Source organism: Vulpes lagopus, chromosome 3 (genome assembly GCF_018345385.1).
Source record: "Vulpes lagopus strain Blue_001 chromosome 3, ASM1834538v1, whole genome shotgun sequence".
In the NCBI taxonomy this organism is placed as follows: Eukaryota; Metazoa; Chordata; class Mammalia; order Carnivora; family Canidae; genus Vulpes; species Vulpes lagopus.
In genome coordinates this window covers 164,491,888-164,506,626 of record NC_054826.1, presented here as the reverse complement: position 1 = coordinate 164,506,626, position 14,739 = coordinate 164,491,888, and the positions used below count along the sequence as shown (strand labels likewise).

General features: G+C 43.4%; 2 protein-coding genes across 6 annotated transcripts in view; one reads left to right on the top strand and one right to left on the bottom strand.

Annotated features, from left to right (window-relative positions):
- Positions 1-2,158, bottom strand: part of LRRC40 (leucine rich repeat containing 40) — a 49,365-nt gene extending 47,207 nt beyond the window's left edge. The window contains exons 1-2 of one of the 4 annotated variants that reach the window (XM_041748030.1): positions 1,924-2,061; positions 1,664-1,755 (exon numbers count right to left, since the gene is read on the bottom strand). Coding sequence is in view for 2 of the 4 variants with exons in the window: in XM_041748028.1 (XP_041603962.1) it covers positions 1,924-2,074 (151 nt within the window). In the remaining 2 variants the exon portion in view is untranslated. Of the gene's footprint in view, positions 1-1,663; positions 1,756-1,923 lie in introns of all 4 variants that reach the window. The other 3 variants (XM_041748028.1, XM_041748026.1, XM_041748029.1) reach the window with 3 other exon arrangements.
- The window catches only part of SRSF11 (serine and arginine rich splicing factor 11), a 41,487-nt gene continuing 28,879 nt past the window's right edge, over positions 2,132-14,739 (top strand). Inside the window, exon 1 of one of the 2 annotated variants that reach the window (XM_041748034.1) lies at positions 2,132-2,265. The gene's annotated coding sequence lies outside the window, so the exon portion shown is untranslated. The remainder of the gene's footprint in view (positions 2,266-14,739) is intronic. The other variant, XM_041748035.1, reaches the window with a different exon arrangement.

Here is a 14,739-nt window from a genome sequence, read left to right as displayed (position 1 = left end):
AGAGAGAGAGAGGCAGAGACACAGGCAGAGGGAGAAGCAGGCTCCATGCACCAGGAGCCCGATGTGGGATTCGATCCTGGGTCTCCAGGATCACGCCCTGGGCCAAAGGCAGGCGCCAAACCGCTGCGCCACCCAGGGATCCCCGAGATTATGCATTTTAAAGTTACAGGAGGGGGCAGCCCCAATGGCCCAACGGTTTGGCACTGCCTTTGGCCTGGGGTGTGATCCTGGGGTCCCGGGATCGAGTCCCATGTCGGGCTCCCTGCATGGAGCCTGCTTCTCCCTCTGCCTGTGTCTCTGCCTCTGTGTGTGTGTGTGTGTGTGTCTGTCATGAATAAATATTTAAATGAATAAAGTTACAGGAGGGCAGCCCGGGTGGCTCAGCGGTGGAGCGCCTGCCTTCTGCCCAGGGCCTGATCTTAGAGACCCGGGATCGAGTCCCACATCGGGCTCCCTGCATGGAGCCTGCTTCTCCCTCTGCCAGTGTCTCTGTCTCTGTGTGTCTCTCATGAAAAAATAAATAAAATCTTTAAAAATAAATAAAGTTATATGAGCAAAGGCAGGTAGATAAGGAGCACGGCCCCCAAGAGGCCCTACTAGAGCCCCGCTTTACCCTGGCTGGGCGTCCAAGGCTGAATGACAGATGTCGAAGGCCACAAGTAGGTAACCACCTTGTACTTTATGGCAACAAGGGTTTCTTTCTGATATGTAAGCTACAAATGCCATGTGCTTCTCCTGCTTCTATCCCCCCACCCCCACCCCGCACGGAAATACGACGCACACCCACCCACTTCATCTGCTCCCTTGGATTTTTAAAAGACAAAACCACCCGAGGCCAATACAAAAGTACATTCTGGTGCTGTGCCCGAGACTGCGAATCCGAGAAACCACCAAGGAGCTGACACCGAGGCAAACACACGAGGGTTTATTTACAAGCTCGAGCTTGGGTCCAAGTATACTCCACACAGCAGAGCAGGGGCTGGGACCCCGAAGTGGGTTACAGCTGGGTGTTTTATGGGCTGGTCTAGGGGATTTTTCAGAAGCGGTGGAGGAATTTTTTTTTTCCCCGTTCCAATATGGGGGGAAAGGGTGTGGGAGTTTCTTAAGATCTAATATGGGATTCTCTGAGCTCTGTTGTCTTTCTGATCTGGGATTCCCTGCCGAGGGCATCCTGAGCTTTGTTCTCATTCTAATACGGGGGCTTAACTGCAGTAAGGCACAGTGCAGCTCCCATTCGCAGGGGCCTGAGACGGCTCTGCTCGCGCCAACGCTGACCTTAAAGGTCTCGGCCTCCACACCCGGCGCATCACTTACTACTTGGAAAATATTCACTATTCCTTCGCTTACTCCCTCCACCAACATTTAATAAGAGTCTGTTAGGAACCGCACACACATTTTTTGGGGGGGGGAAGGGGGGGAGTGTTCGTGATACAACAATGAATGAAACAAAGCTCCCTGCCCCTCCCGAAACTAACATCGTAGCGCGAGGGCAGGGAGGACAATACACAAATACGTACATTCGGGTGGTGATAAATGTCAGTACAAAATCAAACAGATAAAAAATTAAAAAAAAAAAACCGCAACCGCACGGGCGGGCCCCGCGGGAAACCGTGTGTCTGGGGGGACCGACGCGCGTCGGCGCCCGTGCCCGTAAGACACTTACGTTTCCAGGGATTAGAGGCTTCTGCAGGCAGAGCAGGGAGCCTACGTCACCATCACGGCCCCTTTCACCTGCTCGGTCTACTCTACACGTGACTGTTAAAAAAAAAAAAAAAAGCCGCCGCTCGCCGCGGGGCAGGTGGGAGCAGCGCAGTGCGCGTGCGCGGGAGCCCCGGGGCCGCGGGGGGTCAAGGGCTGGGGGGGGGAGGAGGAGGGGGAGGGGAGGGCCCGGCCGCCCCCCGCCGCCCCACCTCGGCGCCTCACCTTCGCGGAGACCCCGGCCCGACAGGTTCAACTGTCCGCTCCTCCTCGCGGCCTTCAACAGCCCCTGCGGCACCGAGGCGCCCGCGTCCGTCCGCTCGGCTCGGAACCCCGCTCGCGGGTCGCGGCCCGCCACGCCCCGCGGCCGCGACATGTTCCGAGGCTCGGGCCGGCACGCGCAGCCCCGCCCGTGACGCGTCACGCAGGCGCCGCCGGCCGTGCGCGGGGGCCTTCGCTGGCGGCGGCGCGGCCCGATGTCGTCACCGCCGGCGCCCGGGCTGCCGCGTAGAGGAGCCCTTCCCGTTGCCGGCGCCGGCCCCGCGTCTGGGAAATCGCTCGGCTCGGGTAAGTGCGGCTCACGGGCTCGGGGCGGGCGGCGGCGGGCGGGTTCGCCGTCTGGGCGGTCGCGGCGGCCGCGGCCGCGGGCGTCGGGGCGGGACGAGCTTCCGTGGTCCGAGGCCCGGACGTAGGGCCTGCGCGCAGCCCGGAGCCCTGGGCGCGGCCCGCAGCGTGTGGCGGGGGAGCCCCGAGGCCGTCGGTCCGCGCGGGCCCGGCCTGCGGGGGGCGGGGGGGGGCTGGGCCTGCGCCTCCGCCTCCGCCTCCGCCTCCGCCTCTCGGGACCGGAGCAGCCCGGCGGGCCGGGAAGCCCGCGACACCCGCGTTCGAATCCCGCCGCCTCCGTAGGTGCCGCGGCCGGGGCCTGGCTCCGGGCCGGGGGGTTGGCGCTTCTCGCGAGCCTCGGAAGGACGGACTAGCGCAGGCCGTAGAGCTCGGGCGGGACGGCGGCTCCGCCGGGGGGGCAGACGCTGCTGCCGGACGCGGTGGCCCGGAGACGCGCTGTCGGGTCGGGAGCGTGCGCTTGCCCCGGCCGGTCTGCCAGTGACGCGGGGGCTCCGATGCCCAGGGCCGTGCGGGGGCTCGGCTTGCCGCTGCCCGGAGTGATTGTGTCCCGCGGGGAAGCGGCCCCCGGCCCTCCAGCAAGCCGGGGCGCGCCGCGGTCCTGCGCCCCTGAAAGGCGGCTTTTAACCACCCCCAACACCCCAACACCACCCCACCCCCAGCCCCCACCGCCAACACCAACAACACCCCCCAACACCTACACCCCCCAACACCACCAACCCCCAACACCCCACCACCCCAACACCAACACTCCCCCAACACCAACACTCCCACCACCAACACGCCCTCAACACCCCACCACCATCAACCCCCCACACTCCCCCCCCCCAACATTCCCACCAACACCCCAACACTCCCACACCCCCAACCCCCACCGCCAGCACCAACAACACCCCACCACTAACACCCCACCCCCCCACCACCACCACCAACACCCACAACTCCCAACACCAACAACACCCCCCAACACCTACACCCCCCAACACCACCAACCCCAACACCCCACCACCCCAACACCAACACTCCCCCAACACCAACACTCCCACCACCAACACGCCCTCAACACCCCACCACCATCAACACCCCCACACTCCCACACCCCAACATTCCCACCAACACCCCAACACTCCCACACCCCCAACCCCCACCGCCAGCACCAACAACACCCCACCACTAACACCCCACCACCACCCCCCACCACCAACAACACCCACAACTCCCAACACCACCACCACCCCAACACCCCACCACCAACACCCCCACACTCCCACCCCCCCAACACCCCACCCCCCAACATCCCCACCAACACTCCCAACACTCCCACACCCCCAACCCCCACCGCCAACAACACCCCACCACTAACACCCCACCAACACCAACACCCCCAACACCACCCACACCCCCAACACTCCCACCACCAACACCCCTACCCCCAACACCCACCGACACCACCAACACCCCCAATCCCCGCTTTTTCTTCTCCGTTCTTCTTCAGAATCCTTGACGCTAAAAGTGAGTAGCAGAAAAGTAGTAGCAGAGCAACACCACCTGCAGGGAGAGTGGGTTGTGAGGCGAGGACCTTAGTTTTTGCAAGGTCCCCAGTGAGCCTCCTCCCTGCCACAAGTTCATCTTGACAGTAATGATCGGTACCACCTTCCCGAGCCCCAAGTGCCTCGGGATCTCCTTTGCTTTCTCATATTCAGAACAGTGACCACCTTTGCAGGTGAAGAAAGGGAGGCTGAAAGGGACCCAGAAACTTGCTGAAGGTCACGAGGTTCTGTAAGTGGTCTGGCCAAGAACGCAAACTGGATCCCTCTCGCAAATCTTTCTTGTTAATCATTAGGATTTGCGCATTGGCCTTTATGCCATCATCTTCAACCTCTTTATATTTATTCATGATACAGAGGGGCAGAGACACAGGCAGAGGGAGAAGCAGGCTTCATGCAGGGAGCCCGACGTGGGACCCGATCCCTGGTCTCTAGGGTCATGCCCTGGGCTGAAGGCGGTGCCAAAGCGCTGAGCCCCCCCACCCCACCCCCGCGCTGCCCTTTTTTTTTGTTGTTTTTTTGTTTTTTGTTTGTTTTGTTTTAATTAGAGAAAAGCTTTTCCTCTTTGGTGGTTTGTAACAGCCTGCCTTTGGAGGATGAATTACTCAAGTATGAAAATTCATAGTAGCCACCAGTCCCCCATCCTAGATTCTTTTCTTAGCTCAATTTTTTTTTTTTAAGTAATAGGCAAAGTGTAATAGTTTCATTTGTTGTGCTTCTGCTTGAAGTGCAATATTTTGTTATTGACATTTACAGTAAACATTGCTGCATTTTTTTTATGAGAGAAGCGTGATTCTGTTTAATGGCAAAGTAATTCTGAAAATCCAAGTGACCATATACTTGTGGTAAACTTCAACAGGTATAAACTGGCATGTAAAATTTTATGAGTGTTTATTTATAGTGCACCGTGTGTGATGCCTGCGGAGCAAGTACAGAGTAAGCAACTTGAATTGAGCCTCCATAAAGAGAGCTTAGAGTGATATGTACTTGTCTTCCTGGGACTTAGCACCTTATGTTAATTGTATTACTTTAGGAAGAATTCACTGCCGACAAAAAAACCCAGCAGTTTCTCAGCTTGAGCATTTCAGCAAACGTATTTGCATTTGCTTTAAAAAAAAAAAAAAGGATTTTTGAAGTAACATGAAATGGATGTCTCCTGTGCAGAGGCTGGAGTCTACTCCATAGCTACCTTTTGTAGCAGAATTTGCTTAGCTACAATTTATTATTTTCATTTTATTAAAGTAAATAATGCCTTGTCCACCTTCTTTGCCAAATGAAAAAAAGTGGAAGAAAAAATGTGCCTAAGAATTACATCAACCAAAAAATGCTGTTCTGTGTGGTAACGGAAAGTGTACTTTATCAAAGTAAGATAGAGTGGCTTACTTCTCCTTTTACAGTTTAGTAAGACATTTTCAAACATGTCTGTATTACTCTCATAAATATTGCTACACGTTAGATTTATTTCAAAGCTGAAAAGTAAGATGGATTTATTGAGGCAAATCAAGAAACTGTAGTAAAGGAAAATGACATTAATTTTTGCAAGATTTTTAAAAATGTTACCACCTAAGAGCAAAGTGAATTTGCTTTCCAAACATTTCTAGGAAGTTTCTTTTTGTGTAAATTAACAGATTTAGATATAACCTATTTTGAATTAGTATTATCTTTCAGAATGTTGCCTAATCAGTGGGAACTGCTATTTTATGGTAAAGTTATTTATTGAAAGAACACTTCACTTTTTAACCCTGTCATTATTGATTGGAATTGTTGAACTTAAAAAAAATTGCTTAATGTTTTTTGAGTGGGATTTTTTTACATTCTTACATACTTATTATTCAAAGTTTTCTGTATTTGTCCCTCTATCAATAAGTTGTTTTAAATGATCAAAATTAGAGCAAAATCATATAGGACAGGGGCTCTCCATATTTTAAATACTCAACTTTTCAGGTGTTCATTACCCGTGTCTTTTAGTTTCCTTTAAAAATTTCAATTCTCAGTTTCACATGTTTTCCATTCATGCCTATAACTACCAACTTTTAAAAGTAGTCAGTAGAAAACATTCTATACTATTTCACTGAAGGCAGTACATATTTTGCATTTCTATTCATAGTTTAAAATGTAGATTTGAATTGTATTTTGTTGTTAGTGAGTTGTGATAATTTTTTCTGATGGAGAGTGCAGTTTATTTTAGAACATTTTATATCTATTCTTTGTATGTTTCCTATGCTTTTTCATTTTTTTTAAAAAGATGTATTTATTTGAAAGAGAGAGAGAACAAGCTGGAGGATCAGGGAGAGGGAGAGAGAATCTCAGCAACTCTGCGTGAGTGGGGAGCCTGACTTGGGCCGGAACTCATGACCCTGAGATCATGACCTGAGCTGAAACCAAGAGTCGGAAGCTTAGCCAGGACCACCCCCTTTTTTTTTACTTTTGAGTCCTCTAACAGGAAGCTTGCTCTAGGTAGTTTAATCTTTGAGTAAAATAGCGGGTCTTAACATTTCTCTCAGCTTTCAATGCAAAAGAATTTCGGTCCTCAGCTTTGGGAAGATAACATTTTCATTTTACTCTTTTGAAAAGGTTTTTACAAGGAGCTTGGGGGTGGCACAGTTGGTTGAGTATCTGACTTTGGTTTTGGCACAGGTTCTGATGTCAGGGTGGTGAGATCAGCCCTGCATGGGACTCCGTGGGGAGTCTGATTAAGACTCTCCTTCCAGGGTGCCTGGGTGGCTCAGTCGCTTAAGTGTCTGCCTTCAATAGGTTATGATCCCAGGGGCCTGGCATGGAGCCCCACCCCCAGCTCTAGGCTTACCTGGGAGCTTGCTTCTCCCACTCCCTCTGCCCTCCCCACCCCCATGCACTCTCTTGCTCTGCTCTCTATCTCTCAAATAAAATCTTTAAAAAACAAAAACCTCTTTTCCTCTCCCCCCTGCCCCCCCAAATAAATGAATCTTTTAAAAAATAAAATGGCTTCTGCATGCTAGTGGTTTTCCTATGAAGGAAAATGGAGGAACTAGTTAAACATTTTTTAATTCTAATTACTATTAGTTTTATTTTTTGGTTTATTTCTATCAAAAAAAAAAAAGATGAAGTGGGTGGTTATAAAGCAGTCTTTATGTCATTAAATAAATGTTTATTGATTTTTCCAAAATAAGCTGGGAATGTTTCCCATTATTGCCAGGGATTCCTACTCCTAACCTTTAAAAGCTATTTTCTTGCTCATTTTTCCAAGATTAATGTTTCTTAGACTGAAAATATTAATTTTATAGGATTTCAGAGTTTGTCTCCTTTAAAGCAGTTAACTAACAGAGAAAATTAGGGTACCAAATCCTAGAATGTGCTTCATAATATCATTCTGTCTGTGTTAATACATACAAACCCACTGTCAAATAAATCTGTTTAAAAGTTGGTTTTAATCAAAATCCACTATTTTAAAATTTGACTTTATATCACTCTCTGCTGACAATTTTTTTCTGCTGGATTTGGCTTACAACTTCATTTGCTTAATACTTAAAGAGGAATCAGGATTATTCATGACAAATATTGTTCTATATGAACAAAGCCTCCCCGACTGTTCTAATAAGATAATATGGTCACTGAGACTTTATTCTTAGTGTCAACTTAAGTTGGTAAGAGGAGAATATAAGAATAATTTGGTAGTTTGTTGACAATTACAATCAATAGATTTTTACTTAAAAATTTAATATTCAAATTTCAAGGCAGAATATTTATACTCAAAATTACAATCAAGATAAATGCTAGTTTAACTTTGAGAATAACTTCAACACTGTCCACAGTTTTTTCCACATCAGGTTTTTTTTTTTTTCCCCATCATTTAAAATATCGCAGTTACCTGTACTTAAATAATATGGAAGGTACCATCATTGGGATGTTGAGACACTATTGAACACCTAAATACCTGGTCCCTACAGTGCAAATCTGTGAGCCCAGCTTTGCTCTTCAGCTTTATAGAAATACATGTTTTGCACTTGTCACTGAATTTATTTACTGTTAATACATCTTTGATTATTTTCCACTTTAGAGATTGTGACCTTTTTTTCTTTTAATTCATTTCCTAGAAAGTTACCTTTCCACCATCTCTTCCCTTCAAAGTAATTATTTGATCAACATCTCCACGTGTTTTAGACTTCATTGTGAGTTAATTCCAGCTCATAGTTCATAGCTTCAAGTGACTGGAGTGGCATTTGGGAAAAAGCATTATGTTTAGCTTCATCGTTTATCAGAAATTCAGATTGTTAAGCGTACTTAGTAATATTTTCCCTTTTTTACCCCCTGTGCTTTCGTCATTTGATGGTTTGTTGGCTCTGACCCATGTCACAGTACTTTTAAGATTAATCAAGCATATATGCAATTACTTACGTCTTGGAAATAAGAATACTCTAAAACTGTAGAAAAGTAATTGAACCCTTTCATGTTGTCCATGGAACATTTGCAGGTTTTTTGTTGTTTTTTTGGACGGAGGGGGGTTATTGGTGTTTTGTTTTAGAAAGAGAGAGAGAGAGAGAGAGAGAGGTAGAGAGAGAATCTTAGCAGGCTGCACACCCGGCACGGAGCCCGACATGGGGCTCCATTTCATGATCCTGATATCATGACCTGAGCTGAAATCACGAGTCAGATGCTAATCCACCGAACCTCCCCAACACGTTTGCATTTTATCAAAAAAGGTATGTTTTGTGTAGCCATCATCTATCTCTGCATGCTATTGGTAAAGTCCTGCTTTAGGATCAAAGTGAATATGAAAAGTTGAAATCTGTTGGTGTCATGTTTCAGTTGCAGCAGCCTCTGGAAGAAAGAGAATCTAGTAAGTGCGTTTTGCATGTTGACTACCACTTAATAGTTTACAAAGTATTTTTATATTTGGCAATCGATAAGACATAGGAAAGGTAAGGAAGTTGAACACAGACCTTCCTACAGTGGTATATATCATTGTTGGGGTGCCTCTGTGCTGGACTGTGGGGTCGGTGCTTCATATCCATAACATTTCTAACCTTAAAAACTCGTACCTGTGTCCTCATTTCTCATATAAGGGAATTGGGGCTCGCATGGCTAATTGTAGGAAGCACCTATGGTTGAGAACCTGCAGAGAGGAGTAGCATGGGGTACTTGTACTTTTTTACACTTATAATCTGAATATTTAACATTTTCCATTTATTACTTTATAATTTTTAAAATATGCCACAAACGAAGCCTATATTAAAATGTGAGATCTTAAGAAACTCTTCTTGCTCTGTATATTAGCTCTTCTGATCATATCTTCCATGTGAATGGTGTCCAAGGGACAGCACTAGCCTAAAATAGAGTGATGGTATTAAATGGAACCCAGTTGAGGTGACCATTTTTCAAAATGAAAGATTTTTAATTTGTAAAGCAAGGATAGTTGAAGTTTATCTTTTCTAAGCATGTGTATTAGTGTTTTCATCCTCTTAACAGCCTAGTGAGGTGAACATTACTATCATTTTTCAGATGAGGAATTTGAAGCACAAAGTAATGAACCAGAGTCACGATTACTTTAATTTAGTTTGACTCAGCCTGTATTCATAATCACTGTAGCATCTTTTAATTGTTGTGAGGATTAAAAGACATTTTAAATGCATTCGGTTAAAATATATATATATAAATAAGTAAATAAAATAAAAGCATTTGGTTATTATAGGTCCTCTTATTACTGAGTTGAGTACACTTTCTTTTTTACCAATTTTATCAGACTTTAGAAATAATTTTCCTTCATGAAGAGAAAATTATTTTTATGACATAGGAGGGGGAAAAATTTTGAATGGTGAAAATGTCTTAATTCCTTGATCAGGGAAAACTGTTAATATTAAAATACCTCAAACTGTTTATTTAAAGATACCTGTAACTCTACTGGATATTTTTTCTTTTTTCAAAGATTGTGAAACAGTCCCCTGAAGTAGCCTTTTCTCAGTTGCAATTCCAAAAGAATCTTACATAACACAGAGGATACTATAGAGTAGTCAGTATCTCTGGAGTTTCTCCATCCAAATATTTCTTTTGACCTCATTCAAGCCAAACAGCCAAACGAATCTGTACAGATAAATTGTGATTTTCCAAGTAACACATATGCATCATAGCTCAGAATACTATGCATATGTATATAGGCAACAGCATTTTAATGTCCAGACTATAATTTTTTTTCCTCTATGTAAATTTTCAAGGTGTTCACAGATCCTGTGCTGTCAATTTAAAAATACGGATTCTCATGCCGTTGGTAGACAATATAAATTAGACAATGCAAAACTAGTATTTGGAAATAAATTGAAGTAGACTTTTTTTTTCTGTCCTAGTGTGTGTGTGCATCCACCCATCTATCAGTACACTAATGCCGACTCATCCTTTAGACTCTTCATTCAGATAAAGAAAAGGGAATGTGAGATTTACAGTTTAACATTAGATATTAATATTTATAGAATTATCTAATTTTTAGAAATAGAATAGAAATACAATTATCTAATTTGTAGAATTAGAAATTCAAAATAAGATCTGCAGAGAAGTTTTTTTTAAGTTGAGGATTTGTAAGCTGCAGTTTATTTCCTAGTTTTTCTTACTGCTTTCTTTCTAGCCATAGAGGAAAAATGGATAGCCAAATACTTTGACAATTTATCTCAATCAGATTTCCTTATAAATCTGACAGATGCATTCCTGTCTTCATTCAGCAAGCCTTTGCTAAGTATATTATCTGAGTGAGGCATTTGTGAAGTTTCTAAGCACGTAGATGATAGTAAATTTTGACAAATACTGATTTTGTACTAGATATTGTCTGGCATCAGGAAACACAAACACCAATACTGTTACCTTCCCTGTCCTCAAAAAAAATGTATTTGCAAGAGAGGAATTGCTGCTTAACAAGTTTGATTGAAGTCCTATTGCTTGTGCAGATTTGCAAAATTGTGTCAATTAGGAGAACTCATTTCTTCTATTAGTTTGCACATGTGCTCGCTTCGGCAGCATATATACTAAAATAGTTTGCACAAAAGTGGCTAACAGTAACAGAGGTGACTTGATTTATCCAAATGGGAACATGATATCCAGTGGGTAGAGTGATTATATATCTGTACCAAATCCTATCTTTTATTTGAAGGATTTCCAAATAATATATGAGAATTCTTTTTCCTTTTGTATTGGAAATATCTTTTTTTTTGCAAGTGTTCTTTTTTCCCCAGCCACATTTGTATATAAATCACATACAGCACTGTATATGTTTAAAGTGTAGAGCATAATGATTTGATCTATGTATATTGTGAATTATCACAATAAGTTTAGTTAATATTCATCATCTCATTTAGATTAAAAAATAAAAAGGAAAAATATATTTTCCTTGGGATGAGAACTCTTAAGGACTTACTCTTGCGTATATATCATACAGCAATGTTAAGTATATAGCCATCATATTGTACATTGCATCTCTAGTACTTATTTATAACTAAAAGTTTGTATCTTTTCACCACTTTCCTCCAATTCCCCCTCCCCCACCCTTGCCTCTAGTAACCATAGATCTGATCTCTTTTTGTAGAAGTTTAGGGGTGTTTTTGTTTTTACTTCACATATAAGTGAAATCCTACAATATTCGTCTTCCTTGTCTGACTTTTTTCAATAACAATAAAGCCCGCAGGGCCCAGTCATGTCAGAAATGGAAGGATTTCCTTGTTTTTTATGGCTGAATGCTAGATAGTACACTGTGTATATATGTATGCGTATACACATACACACTCTACAACTTCTTTATTCATTTGTCAGTGGACACAAGTTTTTTCCATGTCTAGGATATTCTAAATAATACTGCAGTGTGGTGTTAGCAGTTACCCATTACCAATAGTACTCTATTATGGGGAGCCTGTAAGTTATTTTCTATATTCCAAAAGCTTTTCAGAAATCATGCACTATAGTATGCATATATAGGCCAAAACTGACTATATGACTATACAGGCCATAATAAGACTAGTATATAGACCAAAATGACAGGTTACTTTTTGCTTTGGATTAGAAATAGCATTAACCCTTGGTAACGGGTAATATTTATCATGCAAATATAGCTAGAAGCCTTCCCAGTCCACTCCAAAGATGAGCTATGGCCCTTCCCTTTGCATATTTCTTTCACTTTATTTTCCACATGATACTGACAGGATCTCCTTGTAAGTCTGTCTCTGAAAATGTAAACTAGAAACTATTCATTCAATAAAGAATAGTCTTCCAACTTTTCTTGAAAGCTTCAAAATTATTCTTACCCTTAGGACCTTTTTAATATGCTATTTCCTCTGTTTGGATTGGCTCTTCCCCCAGAAATTCAAATGGCTTGCTTCCACCTTTTATTAAAGTCTCAGCTCAGTAACACATTCTCTCCTATGTTTTATTCTGGTTTATTTTCATGGCAGCATGTTACTCCCTTACATCTTTGCGTGTATTTATTGAAAGTATGCCATACTGAAGTTATAGGCAATCAGGGACACTGCCTATCTTTTTCTGCTCTATTTCTAGTGTCTAGAAAAATCCTGGAACGTGGGCAGCCCCGGTGGCTTAGCAGTTTAGTGCGCCGCCTTCAGCCTGGGGTGTGATCCTGGAGACCCGGGATCAGGATCGAGTCCCACATCGGGCTCCCTGCATGGAGCCTGCTTCTCCCTCTGCCTGTGTCTCTGCCTCTCTCTTTCTCTCTCTCTCTGTGTCTCTCATGAATAAATAAATAAAATCCAAAAAAAGAAAAAAAAAAGCGCTGAAGAAGCATTTAAAAAAGAAAATCCTGGAACATAACAGGTGCATAATATTTGAAGGAATTTGCAAGTTTTTTTTAACAACTGCTTATGACGCTGAGGTTAAAGTAAATAAGACAAGGGGCACCTGGGTGGTTCAGTGATTGAGCATCTGCCTTTGGCTCAGGTTGTGATCCCGGGGTCCTGGGATCGAGTCCTGCATCAGGTTCCCCCCAGGGAGCCTGCTTCTCCCTCTGCCTGTGTCTCTGCCTCTCTGTGTCTTTCTTGAATAAATAAAGTCTTTAAAAAAAATAAGGCAAGTATGATATTCATCTCCAGATTCTGTATTTCTTATAGTTTTGTTTAATCAGGATCCTAAACAAATCTGAAGTGATTTAAAACTACTATAGATTGGGGACGCCTGGGTGCCTCAGTGGTTGAGCGTCTGCCTTCGGCTCAGGTCATGACCCTGGGGCCTTGGGATCAAGTCCCACATTGGGCTCCCTGCATGGAGCCTGCTTCTCCCTGTTGTCTCTGCTTCTCTCTGTGTGTCTCTCATGAATAAATAAATAAAATCTTAAAAAATAAATCTATAGATTGATTATACTTATTTGCTTTGATGTATTTATTTGCCTTCAGTTATCTCTATGGGCAACAGACAGTAAGTCGTCAAAGTAGTTAATTATTTAATCAGTTTATTAGACCTAGAAATATTTTCAGAATTATGATTCATTCAGTTTCTGATTGAACTTAAATTCTTAGAAGCGAAGTGAATTTTTTTTCAAATCACACTTAATAAATCACAGGGTAGTATTCTAAGTCTAGTATATTTTCTACCTGTCAGATGATTTGAAAATAAAATACTCAGAAATTCTCCTTTTTAGAATAGGATTCTTTTTTTACCACATTGTTTCTCCATTCAGAGGCACCATCTATTGGCATATGTAGTAAGTTATGCATAAACTGGCTTGTGATGATTTAAAAGATTTTATCACAGAACTCTTTCTTGGAAAAAAAAAACTCTTTCTTGGTTTGAATGTGTAACTATGAAATATGTCAAATATATGTAGAATAACAAAAGATTTCAGTGTATCCACCTTAAAGAATGAAAAGATGCTAACATTAAAAAAAAAAAAAAGAGGCAGGAATGAACCCTGCGTTTGTGTTGTTCTTTTATCATAGAGCACTGTAGCATGCACAGGTATTCACTTTTAGAAAGTATTAAATTTGTCAAATGACAAAAAAACAATAATGAATTTAATGTCCTTTATTACAGAGAAGACAGTGCATGGATTGGGGGATTACAGTGCCTCACAAACAGTTGAACACTCTTCCCAAAAGATTTTAGCCAAGAGCATGTTTTAGAGACCATTGGGAGAGGTGGCACAGAAATGCAGCATGATTGGCCAGGAGATTGAAGGAGTTCCTTATAAAGCTAGCAGGTCCTATTACCTAGGTAAGATAAGTTAACTCAAGCTGAGTTAGAGGATTGTAATTGGTGTATGTGAGGTTTCTGGATAGGTGATTCCCGTAAGTGCAGGCTGACTTAAATTTGTAACATGAGTCAGGTCACTAGGGCAGCCTCCCATTTTGTGGGTCCTGATACAAATTAACTATCAAATTAATCTGTAATTAGCAGCTACATGCATTTGATTCAAAATAAGATAAATACAAAACAAAAATAAGGGCTATGTTGTTTGAATATAAGCCTCAGGAAAATTACGAATTACAACAAATGGCATGCCACTCAATGAGTATGAATATAAAAAATGTCAGATTATGTATGTATGTATGTATTGGAGACAGTATGTGTGAGAGCGAGCGAGCACAAGCAGGGGGTAGGAGTAGAGGGAGAAACCGACTCCCCACTGAACAGGGAGCCCAAAGCAGGACTCAATCCCAGGACCCTGAGATCATGACCTGAGCTGAAGGCGGATGCGTGCCCCTCTGAGCCAGCCAGGCGCCCCATGCCTTGTTTTTATAAGAAGTAGCAGAAGTGAGTTAGCTAGTGCGCACACCCAGCTGGTTGCCTCTCCATCCAGGTCTCAGGAACTTTGTGTTCTAGTCTTTCAGAAATCACACCCTTGACTTCATTATCCCGTAGATATATTCAGCAACAAAAATAGTCTGTAAGGCCTCAGGTTTTAGCCTCCAAAAAT